At 41.8% G+C, this 25795-nt stretch overlaps 5 protein-coding genes across 7 annotated transcripts; 3 read left to right on the forward strand and 2 right to left on the reverse strand.

Moving 5' to 3' along the window:
* Positions 1-2564: 2564 nt before the first annotated feature.
* Positions 2565-3446, reverse strand: mIF3 (mitochondrial translation initiation factor 3). Its single transcript, XM_069051149.1, has 2 exons — positions 2916-3446; positions 2565-2867 (listed from the first exon to the last, which is right to left on the reverse strand). The coding sequence occupies exons 1-2, from the start codon at positions 3444-3446 to the stop codon at positions 2727-2729; spliced, it is 672 nt and encodes a 223-aa protein (XP_068907250.1). The 3' UTR covers positions 2565-2726.
* A 169-nt stretch (positions 3447-3615) lies between these two features.
* waw (Translation factor waclaw) lies at positions 3616-5960 on the forward strand. Its single transcript, XM_069051130.1, has 8 exons — positions 3616-3750; positions 3800-4124; positions 4171-4389; positions 4430-4698; positions 4745-4984; positions 5033-5510; positions 5558-5770; positions 5821-5960. The coding sequence occupies exons 1-8, from the start codon at positions 3677-3679 to the stop codon at positions 5944-5946; spliced, it is 1944 nt and encodes a 647-aa protein (XP_068907231.1). The 5' UTR covers positions 3616-3676; the 3' UTR covers positions 5947-5960.
* A 230-nt stretch (positions 5961-6190) lies between these two features.
* Ostgamma (oligosaccharide transferase gamma subunit) lies at positions 6191-7641 on the forward strand. The gene is made up of 6 exons (XM_069051141.1): positions 6191-6351; positions 6401-6691; positions 6739-6879; positions 6931-7222; positions 7295-7460; positions 7516-7641. Exons 1-6 carry the CDS (start codon positions 6274-6276, stop codon positions 7529-7531), a joined length of 984 nt encoding a protein of 327 aa, XP_068907242.1. The 5' UTR covers positions 6191-6273; the 3' UTR covers positions 7532-7641.
* A 236-nt stretch (positions 7642-7877) lies between these two features.
* On the reverse strand, positions 7878-25526 carry Grd (Glycine receptor). Of its 3 annotated transcripts, XM_069051135.1 has the most exons (10): positions 25404-25526; positions 16994-17178; positions 16877-16944; positions 16545-16768; positions 10182-10264; positions 9500-9679; positions 9054-9206; positions 8866-8999; positions 8665-8790; positions 7878-8505 (listed from the first exon to the last, which is right to left on the reverse strand). In XM_069051135.1, the coding sequence occupies exons 2-10, from the start codon at positions 17169-17171 to the stop codon at positions 8116-8118; spliced, it is 1536 nt and encodes a 511-aa protein (XP_068907236.1). In that variant the 5' UTR covers positions 17172-17178; positions 25404-25526; the 3' UTR covers positions 7878-8115. The 3 variants fall into 3 exon arrangements, with proteins under 3 accessions (XP_068907236.1, XP_068907238.1, XP_068907237.1); XM_069051137.1 differs by lacking the exon at positions 9500-9679; XM_069051136.1 differs by lacking the exon at positions 25404-25526 and having other exon boundaries at positions 16994-17625.
* Positions 17824-19508, forward strand: LOC138133286 (uncharacterized). Its single transcript, XM_069051147.1, has 2 exons — positions 17824-19037; positions 19292-19508. The coding sequence occupies exons 1-2, from the start codon at positions 18485-18487 to the stop codon at positions 19426-19428; spliced, it is 690 nt and encodes a 229-aa protein (XP_068907248.1). The 5' UTR covers positions 17824-18484; the 3' UTR covers positions 19429-19508.
* Positions 25527-25795: the final 269 nt, after the last annotated feature.

Raw genomic sequence — 25795 nt, forward strand, 5'->3', positions numbered from 1 at the left:
CTAACAGCAAAATACTAAAAACCAGGAACACCAAACAGAAGTAGCATCAACTAAATTAATAAAATTTTTGTTATTAAAGTTACTTTTAAACTGTTAGACTCTTGACATTGCACTTTGACAACTTTACTGAATTCATTACATTTGTTTGTGAGGTTATGATTATTTAGTGACATTCCCCCTAAAGTGGCGCCGTGGAGATCACAGGCACTAAAGCTTCGCCCAGGCAGATGTATAGTGAAATATGTCAATCATCAAGACGACGGTGCTCTAAAGCATTGGCGTAATTTTTATGCTCCAAAGAAAATTCAATTACATGAAATTGCGTATTTCTTAATAAAGTAACAATTTAATTAAACGAAAAATTTACTTCTACTTTAGCATTGTTACAACTACCGAGTGACTATAAATGATTGAAAGAAAATAGTGGATTGGCAACACTGATGCAGTTGGTAGTGCAAGTCTTGTCGTGCATTATCTGTCAGTCATTTCTATTTAGGTTAGGTTAAGTCACGAAATACATTGTCGATTTAGATTTTTTTGACGTTTGTTTCAATTTTAAAAATTACGTGTGTCATGCCAACGATGTCGCCAACTAAAGATTTCAAATGTGTTACCAACATAACAAAATAATTTTCAATCATTTATAGTCACTCGGTATTAATTACAATCGAAGGTAAATTGATTTTTTCTGAAAATATTTGATTCTGTCGATTTTGAATGTTCAACTCCGCATTTGTCTGAAGAATGGAAACTCCTTTACTTTTCTTATCCTCCGATTCTTCAGTGTAGTCATTTGAAAAAGCACTGGATGTTGATGGGACTACTGTTTTTTCATGTTGACGTTTCCCTTGAATTTTTGCGGCCATCTTGAGCTTGTTTTGAATATTATCTTCTATATATCCTTCTGCGATTGTACCAGAACGCCAACCTCCGTGACGTTTTAAGTCTGTAATATCTCCACCAGAATCTGCAAGTAAAGTAGCGGAACTGCGACGCAAACACTGTCCGGTATAAGATTTGGGGTCGGGAAGGTTCAAATATGTTGCTACTTTTGATGGAATGTTTCCAAACGTATTTCTGCCTACGGGTTGCGTGGAACATTTCCCATTTTTGTAAAAAATGAAGAATCGATTATGTTGAGTATGTAGAGGCCGCAAAACAAAGTACTTGCGGAAAAGTCCTAAGAAATTTTGCTCATTTTGTATTATAGTAAACCGTCTTGATACTTTTGTTTTCGTTTCAGTTAGTCTTATCAGTATCGCAGAGCCCAAATCCTCAATTTCTTTTGTTGTTAAAAAGCACAACTCTTGCGATCTGCAAGCACCGGCAATTCCTACGATTACAGCAACCTAGAATAATTACAAATTAACTATTGAAATATAAAAGCAACAAAGTAATTTACCTTGATCATTAAATACGTATCATCTGGTGCTTCCGTAAAAAATTTGTCAATTTCGCTTTTTGAAAGGACTTTTGACTTTTTAGGTTTGTAAGTATCACATTGTCGCTTTAAATATGCTTGAAGTTTTAAGTATTTGCTGATATGTCTATGCCATTTCTTACTAGCAAGGTGCTTCTTAACATAGAGTAAAAACTCCACAAACTCGAAGACTTGTAGTTGTTGGATTTTTCAAAAAAGTAAGCGGGACAAACATCTTCAGTGTACTGTGTAGTCTTCTTACCATTTTCAGCTAAAGTGAAAAATCTTTTGCACACAAAAGCAAATGTCTGCCACTTGTTTACAAAATTTCATAGTTACGGTAGTTTGGAAAAATTATCAATCTTCGGCTACTTTGTTTAAATTAATATTTTTGTGTTGGTTTTTTCAGTTTTTGAGGGCAGCGCATAAAATTTTGTATGCATTACGAGCATAAATTGCATTTTGCTGCTCTTATCGTCTTAATGCCCTCGGCTAGCGCCTCTGGCATCAATATGACGATGCGAGCAGCAAAATGTAAAATTATGCTCTTAATGCATAAATAACTATTATAAGAAAAATATTACAATAATGGATAATTTAGACGATCTTGAGCGACAAAGAGCAGAAAATAGAGAACGACAAAGACGTAGGCGAAAACAATGAAGCCAAGAAGAAAGAGATATCGAAAATGAGCGTAGAATTTTCATATTTTATTGATTTTAGTGCGTATGGAACGGCCATTCCACTGGTTTGTGTCCTAATTTGTCTTCGCGTCTCCTAAATTAATACGACGTCGTTGGAACGCACTCAAAAAAATTTCCGGAAAGAATTAATGCGCTTATGAGATTATAAGTGACAAAATTTCACCACTTATGATATTATACTTGTATGAAACATTTTTTATCTTGCGTTTCTCATTTTCGAGAAAATCGCCAAAAACTAAAAAAAAAAAAAACAGTTGCGTCAAAGAATGCATCTTTAGGACGCGCACAAATTACACAATATATACCTTCTCCCTCTCGATGTTGTAGTCACGTCTCTATCTTACGTTCTTTCCTTACGATTTTTTTAAAACAAATTATCGCAACAAAGAACTAAAGGAGGACTAAAGGTATCTACATAAAAACTCACGTTGTGTAACAACTTTAACTGAAACAAATTTATTGTCTTAGGTACAAAAATCGCAAGCCTACTCGTTTATTTACGAAAATCATGACGGCTTTTTGTTTTTGACGTGCTTTTTATAAATTTTTAACCATATCAGATACTTGACAAGAATCAACACCCCTAACACCCCCACAACTAGTCATAAGTCGTAATTCCTGTCCTTGTACCTTGGGGGGATGATTTGAAACTTGATGTCGGCGCCCTTGTTTCTCTTCTGTACCAGTTTTGCGTCAACTTCTTCCGCTTTAAAATATTGGTCAATGGCCGAGTACACCTTCTCCTGAAAAATCAATTCAAACATTATTTCTTCCTCTCACGTCACACTCACCGAAGTCTCGACGTTGCCGCTTGCTCCGCTGATTATTACCCTCACTTCGAAATTCTTTTTGATCCATTTAAGCGCTTTCCTGAGTTGAGTCTCGAGATCGTGATGGGCGATCTTAGAGTTGATCAAGAGCACCTTCTCGCCCTTGATGTTCTGTTGCTGTTTCTCTAACTTGCGTTGTTCTCGTTGTTTCAGATCTTCGGCGTGGTACTCGGCCCCCGTCATCATTCGATAAACCGGCCTTTCCGTTTTCGTATCAATATCCACAATTTTGATCAACTTTAAATCTCTACGTCTCGACAGCTTTTCCGCCTCTTGTAAAGTGGTAACCGACACCGAATCCCCAGACACCAGAGTGATTTTAGGGATGATGTTCGTTTTTCTTGTTTTTAACTCGCCCGTGTTTGGGTCCACTTCTTTGATTACACCTCGCGGGGGCACTTTCGACGAAAATGGGATCGAACATGATATTAACTTTCGGTTGAAAATCGCAGTCAAAACACGGAAATTTTGCAAAATTGGGGATAGTGACATTTCACATTAGGGGGGTGATTTTGGACACTGTAATTTTGGAAATTACCCTGCAATTGGCAGGGGTTGATTTATCGCACGAATACATTTAAATAACTCACCTTTTGACGAGTAATTCAAATAATCACTGACAATTTGCCGAAATATGAAAGAATTTTCTTGTCAACGAACAACATAACCTCACAAAATGTACACATAACCTCAACTTCTAATCTCGATTATTTCTTCAAAAAATGTCGAATTTAATAAAGAATCTAGCTTTCACATGTATCAAATTTTCACGAACTAATACAACTACATCTAAAACGTACGTATTATGAGTGGTTGTTTAATTTTTTTTTTAACCTAACATCTAGGAATTTTTTATTGAAACGAGCCTACAACAGCGATTTGTCTGGAACAGCGGACTTTACGCAAATTCCGATAGAACGTATACGAAATTTCAGCATAATAGCGCACGTAGACCACGGGAAGAGCACTCTAGCGGACCGTCTTCTTGAGTTCACGGGAGCAATCACAGAAAACACTGGACAGAGCCAAATTTTGGACAAATTACAAGTTGAAAAGGAGCGGGGAATTACCGTGAAAGCTCAAAGTGTGTCGTTATTGTATAACTACAGAGGCGAAGATTTTTTGTTGAATTTAATTGACACACCCGGTCATGTAGATTTTTCGAGCGAGGTAGATCAAAGTCGACTTGTTGGTACCTCATTTGAGTAAAATTCAGGTGTCTAGATCGCTGTCCGCGTGTCAAGGCGTCGTCCTCCTCGTGGACGCCAACGACGGAGTCCAAGCACAGACCGTCGCAAATTTTTATCTCGCGTTTGGAAAAGATCTCGTCATAGTCCCTGTGATCAACAAGATCGACTTGAAAAATGCCGATCCAGTCCGAGTCACTAATCAGTTGCAGTCCCTGTTCGACATCGAACCTCGGGAAGTGTTAAGGGTAAGATTCTTCTTGTTTTCGACGCAATAAAGTGGTACAGATTTCGGCAAAACTGGGCACAGGCATCGAGCCAGTTATCCAAGCGATCATCGACCGGATTCCGCCCCCGAAGGTCAACAGAGAGGCCCCCTTGAGAGCGCTCATTTTCGACAGCTGGTATGACAAGTACAGGGGGGCTCTGTCGCTGATTTACATCCAAGACGGGGCCGTAAACGTCGGCGACGAGATTCGGACGTGTTACACGAAAAAGACCTACGCTGTCAGAACTCTGTCACTCTTGAGACCTCAAGAAGTCGCCGCGAAAAAATTGTAATATTTTCAAATAAACCTTCCCAATCTGAGGGTTTCGTTGTAGGGTGGCCGGGCAGATAGGCTTGGTGGGGTGTAATATGAGGTCGAGTCGCGAAGCTGTGATCGGAGACACTATTTACAATTCCGCCAATCCGGTAGAGCCTTTGGAAGGCTTCGAGCCCTCTCGACCAATGGTGTTCGCTGGTGTGTACCCGATGGACCAATCACAGCACACCAATTTGAGGAGTGCCATAGAGAAGCTCACTTTGAATGACTCCGCTGTTACTGTCGATATCGATTCAAGGTTCGAGGACTATTAGAAATTTGGCGAAAATGAGGATTTTTTTTGCAGTCCTGCTCTCGGACAAGGCTGGAGACTCGGCTTCTTGGGGTTGTTACATTTGGAAGTTTTTTCGCAGCGACTTCAGCAGGAGTACGGAGCGGAACCGCTACTGACAGCCCCCTCGGTCACTTACAAGATCAGGCTGAAGCCGACCAAGCAGACTCTCAAGTCGGGACAAGAAATCTTTGTTAATAATCCCGCGTTGTTTCCAGATCCCACACAGATCGAAGAGGGCTTTGAGCCTATGGTGAACGGTACTATCATCACTCCTGATAAGTATTTAGGCCCCATAATGTCGCTCTGCATGGAAAGAAGAGGCGTGCAGAAGAATTCCACCAATATAGACAACGACAGGATCATGTTACAGTACGAATTGCCTCTCTGCGAAATAATTATAGACTTTCACGACTCGTTAAAAACGATTTCTTCAGGTTATGCCAGTTTTGATTACGAAGATATCGGTTATCAAAGCAGCAACTTGCTCAAAGTAAAGTTCGCCGGGTGTTTAGTCTTTCGGTAAATTTGTTTTTGTAGTTGGGAATTTTGTTAAATGGAGTCGTTGTTGAAGAACTGAGCAGTATCGTACACGTCACCAAAGCGAGAACTATGGGTAGAAGAATGGTTTTGAAATTGAAGGAGATAATTCCAAGACAGATGATTCACATCGCAGTGCAGGCCGTCAGCAATGGTAAAATATTGGCCAGGGAGGATATTAAAGCGTACAGGAAAGATGTTACGGCCAAATTGGTACAGAATTGGATTGATTCGGGGATTAGAGTTGTATTTTTTGTTTGTAGTATGGGGGCGACGTGACGAGACGAATGAAGTTGTTGGCTCAGCAAGCTGCAGGTAAAAAGAAAATGCGAATGGTGGCCAACGTGTCGCTACCAAGAGAGACTTTTATCGAAGTTTTGAAGAAATAAAATAATTGTTATTATGGCAAATCTTTATTTTTAAATATGTAGTTACATTTGACAGCTGTCAACCATAGTTGATAAGTGCCAAGTTTTTGGCACCCCAATGTGAATCAGAAATTATCGAGATGAAAACATTTTCCCTGACGGTCTAAATTATTTACAAATTCGCCCGAAAATAATTCCGCAAAGTATGTAATTTGTATATTCAAAATGATTGATAGATAATTCTGAAGGAGGCGTCGGTAAGTCAGGAATTTTACGTCACGTGACGAAAACAGTACACGTTGACAGGTTTGACAAGTCGACCGGTGTACGGCATTTCGAAAATAAACCATGAAAATCCCGATTCTGAGCCTGCTCCTGATATCATGCGTGCTCGTCTACCATGTCGACGGCCAGTCCCGCAAGCAGGTAAACTCGCAAACCTCCGGATCCCCCATTTTGCACATTCCTGTTGAAGGGTCTCTCCCTGGCCGAAAGAGTGCAACAACTAACCGACATGTCCAACAAGAAGGCGGTGCTGCGCCTCAACGGCAACAAATTCCGCGAGTACATTAAAGCGGCCCCTCGCAGCTACTCCGTCATCGTCATGTTCACCGCCATGGCTGCACAGAGACAATGCATGGTGTGCCGCCATGCCAGCGACGAGTTCACAATCGTCGCCAACTCGTTCAGATACTCGCAGGGCTACTCTAACAAGCTGTTCTTCGCAGTCGTCGACTTCGACGAGGGCTCCGACGTGTTCCAGATGGTAGAAACGCACTTTTGTAAAATGTGAGGTTAGGTTTGCGTTTCCAGTTGCGGCTCAATACCGCCCCCGTGTTCATGCATTTCCCGCCGAAAGGTAAACCGAAGACCGCCGACACGATGGACATCTCCAGGATAGGCTTTTCGGCGGAGGCCATCGCCAAATGGATAGCTGAAAGGACCGATATTCAAGTAAAATTTGCAAATGTCAAACTCCCGCCGTTTTTTAAATTCTAATTGTAGATTCGCGTATTCCGTCCGCCGAATTATTCAGGAACTTTGGCCTTAGTCGTACTTTTTGCTCTTGTGGCAGGTTTCTTGTATTTGAGACGCAACAATTTAGACTTCCTGTATAACAAAACAATGTGGGGGATGGGTTCTTTGTTCTTTTGTTTTGCTATGGTATCAGGACAGATGTGGAACCACATCAGGGGACCCCCGTTCGTACACAAGGGCCAAAATGGGCAGATCATGTACGTTCACGGATCATCCCAGGGACAGTTTGTTGTAGAAACTTACATTGTAATGGTTCTCAGTATCCTTTTCATCAAGCTTTACAGAACAATTCTCTTCAGAATTTGATAGCGTTTTCCTTAATTGTGTTCAGATGGCGCCGTTGTCTTGGGTATGATTCTACTCACAGAGGCCGCCAGAGGCAAAGGTGATCCGAAAAAGAGAAAAATTCTAGCAGTGCTAGGACTAGTCTTGTTGTCTGTATTTTTCTCGTTGTTGTTGTCCGTTTTCAGGACCAAGACCCAGGGATATCCCTATAGGTAGGACTGTCCTGTACTGTAAATCAATTTTGAACTAATTTATTGTGTTTTGCAGTTTTTTGTTTAAATAAATTATTTTTTGTACAAGTTTGTTGAGAGCCAAAGGATGATGGTCGGTTGAGTACTGTCGCAGCATCAGATTCTTGTAATTGCAGTGTTACAATAAATACACTTTTCAGATTGAGTTTTTTTAATGAAATCGCCAAACCTGAACGTTAAAAAACGAAAAATACGAGTGAAAACATTTTTTTTCGGAATGAAAGGGACTCATAAATGTGTAATTCGACGTGTCGTGTTTGTTTTTTTAATAGAAATGAGTCGGCAGCGATCTATTTATTTTGTATACATATTTTGGCTGCGACGTCGCCGTATTGGCGCCACCAACAAATCCGGGACGATGGAAATGAAAGGCGAATAAAAAAAAATTATAGGTAATTTATTGTTCCTAGATCCTATTAGACTCTTGAACAAATTAACAGTAATAAATATTTTTATCGATCTAATAAATAAAATACATCATTTGTCTTTGGTAGTCTACACGATTAAAATTGGTTCCGAATAAACGCAATTTTGGCAGTTTTACAGCTCCACCGCCGAAGAAACCAGAGAAGCGCGAGGAACTAACACCAATGAAAAGCAGCCATCACAGCGATTTTTAAGAGACGTTCAGATTCTGTATCCTTTTGGTCCTCGACAGGTACGAATACCAGTAGAACAAATTGATGGTGACGAAGAGCAGGGGAAAGACCACCCTGGAGGCGCGGTCGATCTTCGAGACCGAGTTGAACCTGGGCGTCCTTTTCTTCTTCCTGTGGCGGCGGCGTTGACAAGGTGACCGCTCGGAAGACTTGACCGGACTCGGCTGGAAGCTCTTCTCCTCCTGGGAGCGACTGATGCAGGAGAGGTTGCTCCACGGCTGCGACGAGCGACGCATCGAGGCCACCGGGATGGAACACGCCGACAGCGGAATCACTTCGACGAAATGGGGGTCGCCCCCGTTGGAGCTGTCGAAATTCGAGCCTTTGCAAACGGGGGAACCCGACACCTAGGCGGAGAGAAAGGGTGAAGACGGATGTGTGGCTGAGGCTCGAGCCCCGAATATCGATCACGACTCAACCAGCGACAGATTTAATTTGTGCCTCGCGAGGGCTTCCCCTGATCACCGAAAACCGACTCGAGCACAGAACAGTGTGGGGCAGCTTACGTGTGCGGGGGCGTTTTCCTTGGTTTCAATCCAATCGTCGTCGTCGCTGCTGGAATCGGAACTGAAATCCGAGCTGAAGTAGCACTCGCCGGAACCGTACTTCGTGAAGTAGTGGACCACAGCGAACTGCAATAATTGCCGTTGTTTGGTAGAAACGTGTTCGTCGCGTTAATCCGTGGTTTCGGGTTAGGCACGCTTTACCTGAATGATGGTGGCGAATATGAAGGCGAACGAGAGGAAGACGAAGAAGTCGAGCGCCGTCGGGTACGGGACCTTGGGCAGGTCGGTCCTGGCCTCCAGCCCGAGGAACGTCATCGTCAAGACGGTGGTGATGCCTTTGGAAAAATTGTGCTGGTTTAATTTTTTTAGAGAGAGGAATCGATAGTTACCCAGGGAGACCCTGTCCGCCGTGGCCTCGCGGTTCAGCCAGAAGGAGACCCACGAGAGGACGACGAGGAGCACGCAGGGCCCGTACACCTGGATGAGAAAGTTCCCCATGTGTCGTTGCAAGTGGAAACTGACAAGAAGCATTGAATATTCAGCTGAAATGCCACCATCAACACGAATATAATGAATTATGTAATCGTCGTGGCTCAACTAAAAACCAACGAATTATTCATGCGGCCGAAAACTGAGACCCGCCGAAAGGGATCAAAACTCTCGCGCCCAAAAATACCCCCAAAAAGGACTCTGTTTGTGTTACACCGGAGCCGTCTCATCATCCGATCAAATTAGCTTAGGCCCGGCGCAAACTACGACTAAGAAGATGATCCTATTAAGCAAACAAGTTAGGGCTGACGGCCTCAATTAGGGGCGCACCTCATGCAGCTCTTACTAATATCAAACGTTCCAACAATGCGAACACCTGATTTGGTATCGCTGTTGACGATGGTGTCGGTGTGGTTGGCGGCGGGGGTGGCGATCAGGTCGAACTGGGACAGCTTCATGTCGTCGGCGATGGCCACCTGTCTCGCCTTGTTCCACCTGTACAACACGTCCTGGGCGGTGTAGCCGACTGCAACAAGAACCTAACAAAACAGACGAAAAACACTCCGACCTGGCCCGCGTCAAATTATTTTTTTCCTAAAAATTATCACACCGCAAAAACGAGACACCTGTTGAGCCTCACCCCATTATGCAAATGCGCCGATCAGAACTTTATCTGCGAGGCGTAATGTTGTGTTTATCGGCCATCGCAGCCGGATTGTATCTGTGCAGAAAATTAATTAGAAAATCGATCGCGGACCAATGAAATTTCGACGACACCCCTCTAATGAGTTCAGTAATCCAACAACCGTCATGTTTAACTACCCCGACTTGTCGTTTCCATCAAAGGGAGCCGTAAAAGTCATGGGGGCGGCCTAATTGAAAATTTTCCGGCCCGAGCGGCCGTCTATGACAGGTGTGGGCATTAATCGCGACGACCCCATCCCGGATGTAAACCCCAACGTCTATCTTAGAGGTTTGCGCGTGTTCCCCATTTATCAGCAGCCCACCAACTCTGAATAGGTACTTACAGGAGCCGAACTTGAGCGGGCAGCGCTGGATGTCCATGGGGAAGTCCTCCAGGTTCATGGGGCAGCCGGCCTTGATCGTCAGCCTGCAAGTGAACCACGCAAGAGTGTGCGAATCAATTAATCTCGCGTTATTGTGCGCAAATCTGGTTTAAACTTCGCCCGAGACAAACTGCTTGCTCGCGATTTTCCTAATTGACGTAATCACTTGCACAACTCTGTTACGATTTGTTTCGCGAAATATTGCCCAATTTAATTAGAGTGACGGGAGTTCGCCAGTCACATTTTTCGCCGAAGCACTTACCGCCGAAGTTTCCACTCGCGAGAGGTGAATAAAGAGGGATTCGAGTTACGTTTGGATCGTTCGCAGTTTAGCGACGCTCGACAAATTCGATTGCAATTGACGCCCGGATTCCGCGAAACTGTACCCGGTGTTGCCGCTCCGGGAGCAATTAGTCGGAGTGTCTGAAGATACAGCTCTTCCAAACGACGACTCGGACGTGATTAATTAACGAAGATGGGTCGTCGCGGGGGCTGTTTTGGTCCGGCAGGACGATCTGTGCCGCTCCGCTGAAAAATCACTCTTAACAAAAGAAAATAAGAAGCGCAGTGGGCAAACTTCCAGACGGATATTGTTACAGTTGCCTAGAAGGTCGAAACGCATCGTGAGCGTTCTCGCTGACGATTCCGTCTAATTGGATGTCCATTTTAAGCACCTCTTATTATTTTTACTCCGTAATAGCGGGATTACGTGTTTTTCAACCTGACTGGCCTCGAGAGGGTCGTTTGTCGGATGAAATGTTGCAGTTGTCGATCGAGACGTGAAAGTTGGCGCAACAAAATTTTTATGCGTGGGAATTTGCATTAAAGGGGACGGAGTGATTTGGGGCAGCGATCAGGAAGCGCTAATTCGCACGCGAGGCCGGATCGCGCCCCCTGAAATGACACAATGAAGGTCGCGCCGTCATTCCAAGTTCTAAAAGAAAATTGCAGTTTTTACGTGAATTAGAGGTTTGGAAAAAATAAGAGAAAGTTGGCGATTATAAGGCAGGAGGATAGAAATAACAGACCGAGTCGGCAAGTATTGAATTAGATGGAAGTAGGGAAAAAAATGTTGTCTGAGAAATTACAAATGAATACATAATGAAAGCGACAAGATAAAAATTTGACAAAAAGTTAAACTGTGTTGTTCAAATAGTGAATAGAATGTTACCGTTTATTTTGGCATGAATATTGATTTAAAATTATTATAGATTGTCGGCCATTTTCTAAACTGTCAGCCTGTCAGCTGTCGACACCTTGGAAATTTGACAACGTCACGATCTGAGACCAGACGTGCGAGAATATTTTCTGTTTCTCTTCTGTCGGATTCGTTTATGTAATTTATTTTTTGTTTTGCAAATATTGCGTTGCTTCGAAAAAGTTCATTTTTTTGGATACATTTTTTCAAACACCTCCTACAATTTGACGTCCTCAACATGCAATGTTGCCACATCGACAATGTAAATGTCAACTATTATATATAGGCTCTGCCATTTCTATTGAAACACCACCTGTTGGATTTTTTCTAAAATTTAGCAATGTGTAACAGGTTCGGTTGGTTGTAAAACGGCTTTTAGTGAGAAATTTGAAATTTTGACATTTTCTAGTTCCTAAAACGTCAAAGCAAATCACTGTCAAAATAAGTATGATAAATTGATAAATCAATGATCTAACTACACATTTAGCAATTATTTATCTCGTCGACGCATCGTGCATTCTTAATATATATAATAATTTAATATAAATGTCAATAGAAATCTAAAAATTTTACGCCTGCGAGTCCTACCGCTACAAATGTGAGTGAGTGGTTTTTAGCGTGGTTATCTGTCGTGGTTAGTGTTCCTGCTGGAACGTGGAAGGTAAAACCCAAGGGAAACTCAAAGAATTTTAATCAATGAACAAGGAAATTACAAAATCAAAGGACTGGCGCCAGGTTTGGAATCTTGAAGGATTTCGCCTCTCAGGTGTGATTGGATAATTCTGTAGGCGGTAATATCAGATACCTATCTGGAAAAAAAAATTGGTATAATGGGGGTATCTAGGCAATGTGGGATAAGATTGTAAGGATAAAAAAAAATCAGGAGTTTGAGGAACTCATAATTGAATGAATTGGGGAAAAGTTTAAGTAAAAAAATAATTAATTTTGGTCTATTTCAATGTACTTATATGTATTAAGTATTTTAATAAACTACACTTGCTGAAATGCTTTTTCTATTGAATATTTCTTATACTGAAACCACAGAGGATCGACGAAACTAACACGTAACCTCACTTTTCTGCTGTTAAAGTTAAATGAGTTATAATAATTAATAACAAATAAAACTGCACTTAAAGTTTAGCTGAAGAGATGAAAATCAAAGTTACAATTAATTCCAATTTAGAACAATAATTTAAGGTGTCCCCTCAAGGCGCATGTGCCAAGTGGCGTGTGATAAAAAGTGCGGGATTTAATTTTGATGTTATACCTAAATGTTAGCATTGGTAGCAAATGTAAATACGTTCTAAGCTGAAGACGCTGACGCTTTTTAGAATGATAGAAAAACACCTTTTTTAACTTACGGAAAAGATTTCTGAAATTTCAACACAAATTTTTCGGACTGACCACATTGGCTGACTTAAATGCAGTTTATCATATAATTAAATAAGAGTTCTCTTCATGTCAGCACGCATAAGGACTCGTTTTTTTTTCTATTTTGCTCTATTTTCGCGAAAAAACAATAAATTCTTGATAATTATTGGGTTATAATTGAATGAAAGACGCGTTGAGTCAAATATGACATGACATTCAACAAAAATCAAGATTGGCAATAATAGTAAAAAAATTACTAAACATATTTGCAGCGTTGCCAAACTGTCAATCAACAGGTGGTGTTTCAATAGAAATGGCAAAGCCTATAGTTTATAGTTATTTTACACCACGAGTTTCTGTAGACCACCAAAAATTGGACACATGGAAAAACCGTTAAAAATCACCCAAAATCAGCAAAATGATCTCAAGAGCACTCTAAAAAACTTACCTTGTTTTTAAATACTCCAACTGGCTTTTTATTTCTGAACCAAGCCATTTGGCGCATGCAAAAAAAATGAAAAACAACACCAAATGAAGGAGGGATGGTACCAGGATATTTGGCGGCTTACAGTTGGTTGCAAAAAAAACGGGAACTTTCAGAATAAAATTGATACATTTTTGCAATTTTTCCATAGTGTGAAACCTTCTTACGAGAGATAGGTTAGAATTAACGTCAAAATTTAATGACATTTTTGAAAATTACTTGATAGGTATTGTCAAGTAGACGATTAATTGACAAATCGACAAAACCAAATTTACATTAGGAAAATTTTCGTTTCCCGATTTTTTTGCAACCAACTGTGCAAAACAAGGCAGAATCCTAAAAATTTAGATGTCTTCCCAAAAGTAAACAACCGAAAAAGACATAAAATCCTTCAAAAATCATTAATTTTTATGCGCCCCAAAAATATTCAAAAATCTATAGACCACCAGAAATTGGGCACATGAGAAAACCGTTGAAAATCATCCAAAATCAAACATAATTACCTTAAAAGCACCCAAAAAAAAATCCGTTGTTTTTAGACATCCCAAAATAAGTTTTAATTTCTGGACCAGACCAATTGGCGCATGCAAAAATCATTTGAAAACGACCAAAAAAATGATAAACATATGAAACCACCGAAATAGTTATTCGTACAACTAGTTAGTAGTTATGAAAGTCAAACTTTTTTTCACGAATTTGCAGATTCGTGTGAAAAAAAGAGACTTTCATAACGTGTTGTACACACTATTTTTTGCATATCGGTATAGGTACAGTCGCAAGCTATAAATTTTGATCGTCAAGGTCATTATTTGGTGCAATCGAAATTGCTCCATTGTAAAACAGTCGTAAATATTATAAACTTTCATCATGTTGTGTGACATTAATTGTCATTTTTTCTCATTTTTTTGACACTTTGTTGACATGGCCATAATCAGGCTGGGAAAATTTTTAAATTTGTGACAATCTAACCAAATTTTGAAATGTTATTGACGATCAAAATTTATTGCTCGCGACAGTAAGTTGAGAAATTTGGTCCAAAAGGATTTATAAAAAATTACAAAAAAAAAAATAGGTATGCTTTGACAATCATTTCCAAGAAAATGGAATAAAATGATGCAAAAAGTACTACTTTCACTACTTTTAGAGAGTTTTTCTTTTTTTTTATCGCGGCGAGGGCACAACCCTTCAGTTTGTACATAATATTTAGATTAAAATCGCGTAAACCACTTTGGAAAGAAGAATTTCTCATGGAACCATTTTCCAAATCTGACTATTGGAAAGCAGCCTGGCAAGACGTAGATATTTTCAATAAAAATCTAATTGAGGATCCTACAAAACAACTTCCGGGATTTGACCTACCTAGGAAAATCTGGTGTAAATTAAATCGTTTTAGAACCGGGCATGGCAAATGCAATAATATGTTGTTTCACTGGAACATTCGTGAAAACCCTTCTTGTGAATGCGGTGCAGAAAAAGAAACCATCCAACACATTGTGGAAGAATGTCCCCTTACTAAATTCCAGCAAGGTTTCTCCAAACTACATCTACTTACCGAAGACGCCCTAAATTGGCTACAACAAATTAAAAACATATAATTTACCATAATTATTTTATGAATTTCGAATTTTAATTGTAATTTTCTTCATACGAATATATATATATTTAGTGTGAGAAACTTTTTTGTTGAAAGTATTCAGATTTGTATAGAGGTGTCCCAGAATGAACCAGCATAATTTTAACCACGAGTTACTGGCTTCATGTAGAACTCGGAAATAGTAGTTTATTTAACGAGTTCGTGTGTAAATTAGGCTTTTTTTGGCATGAGTGGGCCAGTTTAAAACGCGAGTGAAACGAGTGTTTTAAAGCCCCACGAGTGCCAAAAAAGGCCCAATTTATACAAGAACGAGTTGAATACAACGTTTTTTTGTTAGACGAGCCCTTTAAAGGCTCCAAATCGCCTAAAATCTTTAAAATTAGCTTGACGTTTCGTTTTGACAAGTTGTCAGATTTATCAAAATTCGTTCACATAATATATTAGGAGAAAATTCTCAAATTCTGACAGTGTCGAACAAAAAATGACATTTAATTTTCGAGGTACATTTTTTTTAATTGAATAATACTTGATAACGATGCATAAATGTCGGGTTTTTTTGACGGTTGTAAAAAAAATATTGAAGCGTAAAATGTTTTGTAAAGGGAAAGACGAAGAGCGCAAATAAGAAGTGATAATGGGGAAGGAAAGTAGGAATGGAAAAGTGTGAAGGATAAGAACGTTGAACATGGAATAATACTGTTTTTAACAACTAATACATGAGAGCACCTGGATTTCACGAGGAGAAAAATAGTTATGATTTATTTATTAATTTTTTTCGTGTGGAATTTCCCACCTCGATCCCGTCTAATAATTCCAGCGATCGTCTGAATCGGCGCTTAAAGCAGTCCGCCGTCTCTCAAAGTATCGTTGAAGCAATCGATCCCCGATTTGCGGAATAAAAATCGCGCCGGCCTAAAACGGCAATAAATTGTAAATTCTATGAAAGACGCTAACCGAAGCTGAAAAGCACTTGTCGCGAAATCTGCCCCGTCCGATAAGCCCCGAGCGGTACTCGTCTGAAAAGTGAAAAATTGCCGAACACGACGCAACTCACGATGGTACTTTATCGGATTCATCTCACGTCCCATAAATCGTAAGATGGCGTCCGACGCAACATTCTCACCTACGCAATAAATCCCACTTACCGAAAATCCGCATTCGATTTTTCCCAAATTTCCCGACAACTAATTCAAACGTCGCCGCTCCGCGAACAACCGGCGGCAATTTATAGAAAACCGCAGCCTCGGCACACCGAAACGATCCTAAATTTCATTAAAGTTATCTTCGTCCCATATTTTCGTTTATTTGAACGGCTGGAACAGACAATATTTGCCGTTTACGACGATAGTTATTCTGTTTATTTTTCGAACTGCACGGATCAGCTAATCAAACGGAGTGAAAAAGTGGAGGCGCATCCGCCATTTTCCCAAAACCATTCCGGGCTCTAATTGCAACGTGCAGAGGCGTCGGTCTAAGGAGATCGAAGTGGAACGGCGGTTAATCGGGCCCCAATTAATATTAGTAAATTAACTCAATGGCACGTAATCTCCGATCCTTCAGCAAACTATGCAAATGTGAGAAGCTTTACCGTGGCACGGACGAGCTTAATTAAACTTTGTCTGAGAATGCAGCGATCGCGATTGATTCAGGGTGGGCCGAGGGCGGAGAAAAACTCACCTTGACGAATAGAGCACCCTCCCGTCCTGATACAATCTGACGAACTTGTTCGGGGTGGTGATCGTGTGCAAATACGACTGCTTTCCGTTGTAAAAATAAGTGTCCGGCTTCCAGATCCTGGCCAGCATGGAGATGCTGAGGGCGAGGGTGTCGTTGGTGTCCCCCGGGAAGGCCAACCTACGGTCGACCCAAGACTGCCGGAAGTAGCAGTCCATCGAATACGTCTAAATCAACAAGTCGATTAAAATCCGCATTAGAGTCGGAGGTAAAAAGGGTTGGCTGGGAGCCAAGACATGCAAACCGACAATCACAATCTGGATTTGCGCCCTTACCATGTCCACTTCCGAGATGGGGCCCATGCTGCGCACCATGATGTCCACCTCGACCACGGCGGGGGGCCCTACACACACTCCCCCCAATAAAACATTTTCGAATTTTTTATTTTATACCTCCGAAATCCGGTCTGACGCTGTTGTCGTACCCCCGGAGGAGATTGTCCAGGAGAGTCGAGATGTTCTGGTGATTGTTCATTTGCGGGGTCCTGGAGAATTGTTTGAGGGACACACCTGAACTGGTTTCAAACTTGGTTAGCAACGAAACGGTCAGCCAAAGTTGAAACCGCTTCATCCTGTCGCTGGAACAAAGGATCACTTTTCAGGGGGATTTTTACCGACAGCTCCGGAAGGATCCGGAAGTTTTGTTCACGCTATTTAATTCCGTAAAAAGGGATTCGGGAAACGGACGAGACGTCAAAATGGAGCCAACAAACGATTTAATTAAAAGCGATGCAACAAAGCGACAAAAGCTGAAATTATTTTATAGGTTAGGTACGTCTGTGGATTGGAAAAAAGTGAAATTTATAGATTTTTAGATTTATTAAATATAGATCTTCATCAGGAATATTCCCAAATTTTGATCTGAACTATATTATTTTGCTCAACTCTGTATACAATGTGTATGATTTTCATTTTTGTATGTTGGCGACATTTTTAGCCTATTATTCAAGAATTATCGAATAAAGTTCAGTCAAAATAGGATCGATTGGTTTTGAGTAGGACATAATTTGCTTCAGTTTTAAAATAAAGTGTACGAGTCGAGCAGTTAAATTATTTTGGGCCATAACCTCACTTTGTGACACATAACCTCAAATTTCAAAATTGATGGGCTTTATTTTCTGGTTTGGTTAGGAAACGATTGGACGAGATGTTTGGAATTGAAAGTGAAATGTATTCTCTCGTGGCGCAAAATCCCGGTGTTCCTGTTAAACGTCAAAAGATGGTTCCTCCGGGAGCCGTGAAGGTGACGGAGTCCCCGAAGAGCCGGCGAAAAATGTGAGTAATCTGGCGGTTGCTCCGCAGTATTCGCGTCATGTTTAAGTTTTTAAAAGCGTCGTCAGCTAGCGGTTTAGGATTTAATCCGTTCGCGACAAACGGGATTTGCTTTGGGAGCGGATGTAAGAGGTGTGACGTAAATAAGCTCAGAAAGTGATTCGGCCCGAGGAAATCGCGTTTGCTGTCGACAAACGCACCGTTTTTCCGCTAAACGTCGGCAAATTGCGCGATTTTTCAAGTCGAAAGCCTTGAACAAACAGCAGAGCGCGTCTTAACGAGTCGCGGTGATTAAAATCGTCGATTTTTCCGGCGTAATCGGAAATGTCAATTTAATCCGCATTCCGGGAAGACGGACGGCGAGGGAACGAGTGTCCGGGGAAGGCTTCGCAATTAGTGGCCAGTCTGGAACGGATCGACAAGGCATGGCATCGATATTCTCCTGACAACGAGATTTGTTTATCAAAACGTCCAAATTTATTTCGGTGTCCGAAAAACCACCACATTCCAAATTGAAGAGTCACCGCTCCAGACCAGAGCAGTCAAAATTATCTTTATCAGTGATCCCTCGACCCTCGATGAATAATAGACAGGAGGCAAAAAACCCGACCGATGCCACGCACAATGAAGAAACCCACACGCCCACCACGTTTTTTACCGGAGGTCATCCAGGCGATCTACGAGCTGAGGGAGAACGGCGGCTCCAACAGTAACAAGATCGTCAGCCACGTCAAGTCGGCCCTCAACAACACCAACTCCCGTCCCCGTAACATCTCCACGCAAGTGCGCCGGGCCCTCAAGCACGCCGCCACCAACGGCATCGTCAAACAGCGAGCCGGCAAGTTTCGCATCAACGCGGACGTCCTGGACCCGTACAGGGACTGCGCCGAGTGCCGTCGCAGGAAGAGGATGAGGCGTCGCAAGAAGCGCTACAGGAAACACCCGCTGTACCCGCCGGTGCGGAGCCGATCGCTCAGGAGCGACTCGGAGGGTCGGTACCACAGGCACAGACGCAGCGACAGCGAAAGCGACGACATCCCGGTGCGCGAGGTCAGGAGGCGCAGGAGGAAGGGTAGGAGGAAGCGCAGGGGAAGGACGCGGCCCATGGGGGGCGATCCTCTCGGAGCCGAAAGACCCGACAGGATTGACAACGATTTGGCGAAAGGTCAACAAAATATTTTTTTGTAGCTTCATTTCTTTCCTCTTTGTAGTGCTTTGCAGTTCTTCCGTGTGTTCTTGGGACATTTTTCGTTTTTACTCCCACCGTTCCACATCACTACTCGCCTCCTCTCTTCCTCCATTTCTTTCAAGTATTGTCTCTTGCTTCTTCTTTTGTTTCATTTTCCTTTCTCTTTTCTCTTGTAAATGTCTTGTACCACCTTTTGACCGCTTATTGTTTGTTGTTCGTTTCCGTTGTAGATATTATCTACCCCGACGACCACAGGGAAGACGACGGGGGCGGCATGCACGACGACCGTCAGTGCGACAACCCCGAGTGTCTGTGCAACGTAAAGGAAGAAATCGAAGAGATGCAGCAATATGACCCGCCCATATAGCCGACTCTTGTAATGTCTTTGTGCTGGCCCTTGTACCTTCGGGTTTTTGCCAAATAAATCCCTCACTCCATAACAAACAATCCCGTTTCCTAATCGTTTTCAATATGAAGACGGATATTACGTGACCGGTCTATATTGTGTCCGGGGGCGGATTTCCCGCGCGAAAATTCCACAACTTTATTAAACAATTTTCGTAGAAAAGTACGAGTGAAGGTTGTCGCGTGGTGGCGCAAGATAGGTCCAAAGCCCTTCGCAAATTGCGTCCGAGAGCCGCCCTATCGGCCGGAATCGAGCCCTAATCACCTAAATCATCCCTCGCGTCCTCGTCTCTATTTTTAATACATAAAACTTTTAATTAACCTTTTGTGATGGAAAGCAGCGTAATCAGATTTATAGTTGGAGTTTTCGATTGTCGGGGTTTATGTTTTTTAACTCTTCTTCCATTAGTTTAATTAACTGGCGCTTGTCCCAAATCGGATTTTAATTCGTCTCTTACAGAGGCGCGCTAATCGCCGCGACTGGATCGTAAAGACGTCGAGATGATCCAGATTCGGGATGATGAATAAATAACGACGCCAGGACGTCACTTAAAAATCGCTTTTCGCCACTTGCGAATATGTCGGGTGGTGGTCTAGCGAAAGTTTTTTTGCCGGAGCGAATATCCTGCGGTGGCGCTCGGATATTCCGCCGAGGATTTATCCACCTAATAGTGTTGCGAGTAAATAACCGGCGCTCGGTAAGAATTTTAATGAGAGTTTCGAGAGGGAAATCGAAATGTGTTTGCACCTTCTTCTTGTTAATCGAATGCAATTCGTATGCGCATGTAGAGCGAGGGGAGGATCAATCGTGAGGTACGGCCCTGCGAAGCGTTAAATGTCGAGATTAAACCAGTTTGCGAAATAAAATAAAATTGATCGTGTCGCGAATAAAGAGTAATTATCGTTATGGAGCCGTCTTATTTATCTGAACGTGAACTCCTCCGCTTTGTGTTTCTCTTCGCTTCGCAAAAATGAAACTCTTTGAAGCGACCAAGTAGGACATCTTAGTTTCGCTCTTAACAAGTTCGCAGAGCAACCCCCCCTGGCGGAATTAATTGCGTGCGTGGGGATGCGAAACTTTGAAGTGGAAGAAAAAATGGTTTTGCGTTTTAATTAAATAATTAAAAGGCCGCGAATCCGATTAGCCGAAAGGTGGAGTCTTCGAGAGCCCCCCGACGTCTTATTAAAAAATTGCCAATCAATGAGGGACCTCCTCCACCTCGATCGTTTGGGGTCTTGATCACGCAACTTCCGGCGCTCGACTCATTGACTCGGTTATAAAAAGTCGACGTTATAGTGTCGGCTGAAAATCTGCTATCGAACGTGGGAGAGTTAATTGGTTCGGTGGGATTTAAGGCCGGGCCCCCCATTAGATATGTCCGATGGAAGGCTTCATAAATTCTGAAATTAGCAATTCAAAGGATCGCGGTTAAACACATTCAACACGCGCCCGGAAATTGAAGTTGATGTAATTTTAAGAGAGTCCGGACAAGTTTCGATGATCGTGCGACCAACGTAATATATATGCGCATACGGATTGGATTTGATTAATGGAGAAGAGGCGAGCGCTGATTGAGTGGGACGAGGAAAAATCTCCACGATTCCAGGAAGGAATCGTAATGAATTGTATAATTTTTTAAAGGTTGTCAGGCGCATCCGCCATTTTTTTAATGGCACAGATGGAGAATTGCGGTTGGCGTCATCCATTTCGACACATTTAGTGGGTTGGCACTCCCGAATAATTGCTACGCGTAGTCATTTGTCAAAGAGTCGTTGATTCGCTTTCTATAGTCTATTTATTTTTAAATCGGCTGTCAGTGTCAAAACTTTGTAAAAGACCAGACTGTGTTATCCTAAAACCTGTACTTTCCGACCAACTGTACCGAATCAGGGCCATTTTTTCACTCTCTCTGAACTACGAAGACACCTTCTCAAATTTTGTGCTTTAATTTTTCAACGCAAACGCAAATGACAGTTATGCGCAATGACAGCGCCGATGACCTTGCACGGCTCGACGTTGCCAACCTATATTGTGAAATGCACTTTCAAATGCTCATACCAACTTGAGAACACTTTGACACAGCTGATTTAAAAACAAATGGACTGTAGGTTAAGAGTCTATAGTCTATTTTTTAGTCAAAGAACCACAACACCGCAATTTACACTAAAAATAGAGCTGACAACATTGTACACTTTTGACATTAGGTTAAAGAGTCTCATCATATAAAAATTGAGGTTATTAGAGATATTAGTAGCGCAACATGTTAATATAGTTAATAACAAATAATAACAACTAATAAGAGTTTAATAAATGTCTTACTTTGCGAGGCATTTTTAATAACACGTTCAAATTTTAGCTGCGAATTTGCGTACTTTCAAGGACATTAAAAATGACAGACGTTGGCTGGTATAGCCAATAGATATCATTAAATTCCCTAAATTTAGTAAAATTTTATATTTACAAACGTAAATCAACAGGTCGTGGTTCTTTGATTAAAAATAAACTATAGAAATAAATAATGACAATTTGATTTGTTTTGACTTTTGAACTGTCATATTCGAATTTGTCAATCAAGTGTGCCAACATAAAATCGTAAATATGTTGTCAGTCGAACAAAAATAATTTCAATCATGAAAATCACCCGGCATTATCATTTTTCCTTTCAATGGTTGCCCGGCGCATCCACTATTTTTACATTTGAGAAACAAGTTGAAAAGTGATTTTGAAGAAACAATATTTACTTTATTACTTTGCAGCAACTTCAGGGCGCAATCAATGTAAATGAAACACAAACAGTTAAAACAAATCTAGTTTTTTATAAATTGAGACGAAACTTGTGAAATGAATTGACAATTTCTCGGCGATGCGGCGGGATAATGTCTAAGTGGCGGCGGCATCCAGGTGAAATCTGACGTTTTCGTCTGTCCACCTTACAAAAGGGCTCGAGCGTGGGTGGGTAATAACAAAACGGACAGATAACCCTCAGTACAATGTACCCCGTGAGGGAATAGCCGTATTGTGTGCATTGTGACAGTGCCACCGTTCAATAAGACTTATTAATTTCGACCAAAAGGAAGCCACACAAATGTAGGAGCGACTCGAGGGCACCAAACAATTTTAATGTAATAAACTGGAGACATTATTGCTGAAAGGGGTGCTTTTCTCTAGTTTTGTTTGTTAACTTTAAGGGTGTCAACGTCGTATCAGCAAGTGATTGATTGTAGACAAAGGCAACCACTCAAGCCAGATCAAAGGCCTTTAGGGCAACGCTTCGGCCTTTTAATAACACGGGAGGGCTCCCACTTTTTCCAGAGGAAAAATTTGACAGTAAATGTTGCTAGCCCGACGCATCGACCATTTTCTCGTCGAAACAACATCTGGGAAATTTGACTTACCGCTAGGATAAAATCATCGAAACAATTGCATTTTTAATAAAGTCTCAACTCCCGCCTCTGATCCTCCTTCATATCCTGTCTAGCCGAGGCTCGTCTATGCTCCACTCCAATCCACACACTGAGCCCCCGTAACTGCATGCAAGATCGCTAAATCTCCATTTCGCTCCCGAAAAACAAATTCGACCCGTTTCGTGTCGCAGCGTTGTTAACAACTCCAGGAGACAACCTGGTTCTTAACCGGTCGCGTTTTTGTTTGTTTTTTTCTCTCCAGCAATAACTTCCAATAATTTATCGATTGAGTTGTCAGTTTTTGTCTAGGAGAGCAGAACTCGTTCGTGGAAGAAATAAATGCGGTTTTAATGTTTTCCCCAAATTAAGCCGAAGCGAATCCTTTGATAGGTGGACAAGGAGGGTGAGTCGCCACGGATTCTTCAAAGTTTCGAATTCATTTTTTGTCGGTAGACACGAAACTTTTGTTCCCAAGGTGCGGGATGGATTTGCAAGGGTTGAAGGTGCACCGATCCGAGGGGAGCAAATTGCTTTATAGCGCCACCCCTTAATTGAATTTTTCTCCCTTCATTGTTTCCATCTGCACGAAAGTGCATTACCAGCTTGAATTTATTTAGTTGTCACTCTGTTTATAAATTACAATGACCATCCCGGCGCATCCACCATTTTTGCATCCAACTCTTTTGTCGTTTTTGCACCCCCACCTGTCCATTTTTTCGTTTTTTGGATCGCAATTGCAATTACGTGATACTCAGATGATTGATCCGTCGACAGCCCCGTTGTCTTCTGACACAGGTGAGCCCCGATCATTAATCACCTCCATTTTAACGCAATCCTACAAGTTATTGTGTATTTGCTCCGCGCAGATAAATCACCTCTACGTGGAAAAATTTTCTCCGACAAATTTTCTAGGCCACTTGTGTCGATGACTCGGCACGGGAGGATTGTCTTGACCGTATAAATCATGCCACAATAATTTCCGAAGACGGTTAATGAGCCATCGCGAAAAACTGGAATTTATGGGAGCAAGAACTGATCGATGTCACGATTCCTTCTAAATAAATCACGTCCAATACCGGAGTGATTCGATATCGCTGGAGGTATCGAAACTCCGCCAGTATCGTTTTATTCTGGTCCATCAAACGAGAAGTGGTATAAAAGCTGCTAATGCAGTTGCTCACTAACACCTTTTGGCTATTTATTGGGAGACGTGGCGGCGGCATTATTCATCGGTTTATCGAACACGCGACGTCTCTATCGACGCCGATTTACGACGAGACAATAGGCGCGATCACTTCGGACACCGCAGGAATTCGCCTTTTTGCAGGAATTTTTAAGTGGGGTTATCGCGACCTGTTCGCCTGGATGGACAGATAACGCCGGATTTATGGCGCCACTCTTTGCCGAGCCAGATTTTCAAAATCAGCAAATTACTTATTTGTTGTTTTCGCATGTCAAAAGATAAAACAAGAGTCGAAAATTGCTGCCAAGCTGCACAATCAAGCTGCAATTGCGCTTAAAATTAAACAAAAATTTTGCATAATTTATATTTGGTCGATTTTGTTCTTTATGGAATCTGATACATTGACCTAGTTTTATGGAAACGATCGACTTGTAGATAAAGTCAAAATGAAACTGAAAATGTTATGGAAATCGCAATTTGAATGTTTTTCAATAACATATTTTTTCCGGGTAATGTGGTTGAATTATGTCCCCGAAATATATTTGCTTTGTCTCTTGTGAAGGGGATTTGTAAATTGTGCAATTCCGGAACAATTTATCAGTAATTGTGCCGCTTGGGTCTACAGTTAAAATAACTATTAACTATTGATAACTAAATCTCTTCTGAAACTGTCATTGAAAATGTTTTATGGATAAAAATATGTAATTTTCATGTTTGTCCCGGCGCATCCACCATTTTTACAGAATGTAAAAACTGGTGGCATTTCTAGAATTTTGAGCATAATAATGAAGAAAAGAAATTAATTGATGAATTAATTGGTATTTTAGCGAAACTGGGAAAAACAAAGGAAATGGGACAAAGTTAATAGGATCGGCAGTGGAATTAATCGGAACAAGTAAAGTTAATTTGACTATAAAATTAATTCGGCAAATAGCGGAAGAGGGACTAGGGAAGTCACCTAACAGCCGTCCGCGAAACTTTGATTTCTTTTTAATTCCGGAAAAACATTAAATCTAAGCCAAAATCCGGGAGTCCGCTGATTAAAGTGGTGAAATTTCAGAAAGCGGAATTAAGTGAAAAAGCAAACCGGCTCTGATTAGACAAACTCAAAATCCGTCCGAATCGCACTAAACTAATCTCCCATTACGGGGGCGGTCGGCGAGCGCGACACCCCCATTTGGCAAAAATCGCTTCGGGCAAAATTAGCCGGCGATCGCCACCTGTGGCTGCCCGTAGGGGGTCTCGCCCCGCCATGCGATATCCTGTTGTCGTTGGCGATTCTTAATCGGGAGATATCAAATTGCCCCCGTCTCGTCGGCACAAAGCAAACAAAGTCCCATCCGACTCACCTGAACTTTGCGAAACTCAAACCGGTGGGGTGAGAGGGCGCGTCAAAGGACTAAGTTTCGCCGATCAGGACACATCTAGCAAAGCGGCATCGTCGGGAGTCCGTTGGGTGTCTTCACCACGCGACACTGACGACTCGGGCCCCCATAGACTCAGATTTATCGCAGACGGTGCGCACCCCCGACGCGCAAATGTAGCGCGTGCCGTGTCCATCGGTGGCTTTACGGGAATTTAATTCGTGACGAGCCGCGAAGACGCACCAGGAGTCGCGGGAGACGAGTGGAGCGGAGGCGTAGGTGGAAGCTTCAAGGAAAAAATTAATTCTCTAAGAGATATTTGTGTCGTGCATTCTATCTTGTTATTCTAATTCTATATTCCATCCACATCTAAAAAT

Source organism: Tenebrio molitor, chromosome 6, assembly GCF_963966145.1.
Source record: "Tenebrio molitor chromosome 6, icTenMoli1.1, whole genome shotgun sequence".
Lineage (NCBI taxonomy): Eukaryota > Metazoa > Arthropoda > Insecta > Coleoptera > Tenebrionidae > Tenebrio > Tenebrio molitor.

Excerpts from the sequence above, each read along its gene's own strand:
- mIF3 (XM_069051149.1), bottom strand. The coding sequence starts at position 3,446 with ATGTCACTATCCCCAATTTTGCAAAATTTCCGTGTTTTGACTGCGATT. Across the intron at positions 2,868-2,915 it reads GCGGCAACGTCGAGACTTCG|GAGAAGGTGTACTCGGCCAT; the intron begins GTGAGTGTGACG and ends TTGATTTTTCAG.
- waw (XM_069051130.1), top strand. The coding sequence starts at position 3,677 with ATGTCGAATTTAATAAAGAATCTAGCTTTCACATGTATCAAATTTTCA. Across the intron at positions 4,699-4,744 it reads GAAGTCGCCGCGAAAAAATT|GGTGGCCGGGCAGATAGGCT; the intron begins GTAATATTTTCA and ends GTTTCGTTGTAG. Across the intron at positions 4,985-5,032 it reads ACTGTCGATATCGATTCAAG|TCCTGCTCTCGGACAAGGCT; the intron begins GTTCGAGGACTA and ends TTTTTTTTGCAG.
- Ostgamma (XM_069051141.1), top strand. The coding sequence starts at position 6,274 with ATGAAAATCCCGATTCTGAGCCTGCTCCTGATATCATGCGTGCTCGTC. Across the intron at positions 6,692-6,738 it reads GCTCCGACGTGTTCCAGATG|TTGCGGCTCAATACCGCCCC; the intron begins GTAGAAACGCAC and ends TTGCGTTTCCAG. Across the intron at positions 6,880-6,930 it reads CTGAAAGGACCGATATTCAA|ATTCGCGTATTCCGTCCGCC; the intron begins GTAAAATTTGCA and ends TTCTAATTGTAG.
- Grd (XM_069051135.1), bottom strand. The coding sequence starts at position 17,171 with ATGAAGCGGTTTCAACTTTGGCTGACCGTTTCGTTGCTAACCAAGTTT. Across the intron at positions 16,945-16,993 it reads CGTCAGACCGGATTTCGGAG|GGCCCCCCGCCGTGGTCGAG; the intron begins GTATAAAATAAA and ends GAGTGTGTGTAG. Across the intron at positions 9,680-10,181 it reads CCCGCTCAAGTTCGGCTCCT|TCGGCTACACCGCCCAGGAC; the intron begins GTAAGTACCTAT and ends TTCTTGTTGCAG.
- LOC138133286 (XM_069051147.1), top strand. The coding sequence starts at position 18,485 with ATGCCACGCACAATGAAGAAACCCACACGCCCACCACGTTTTTTACCG. Across the intron at positions 19,038-19,291 it reads TGACAACGATTTGGCGAAAG|ATATTATCTACCCCGACGAC; the intron begins GTCAACAAAATA and ends TTTCCGTTGTAG.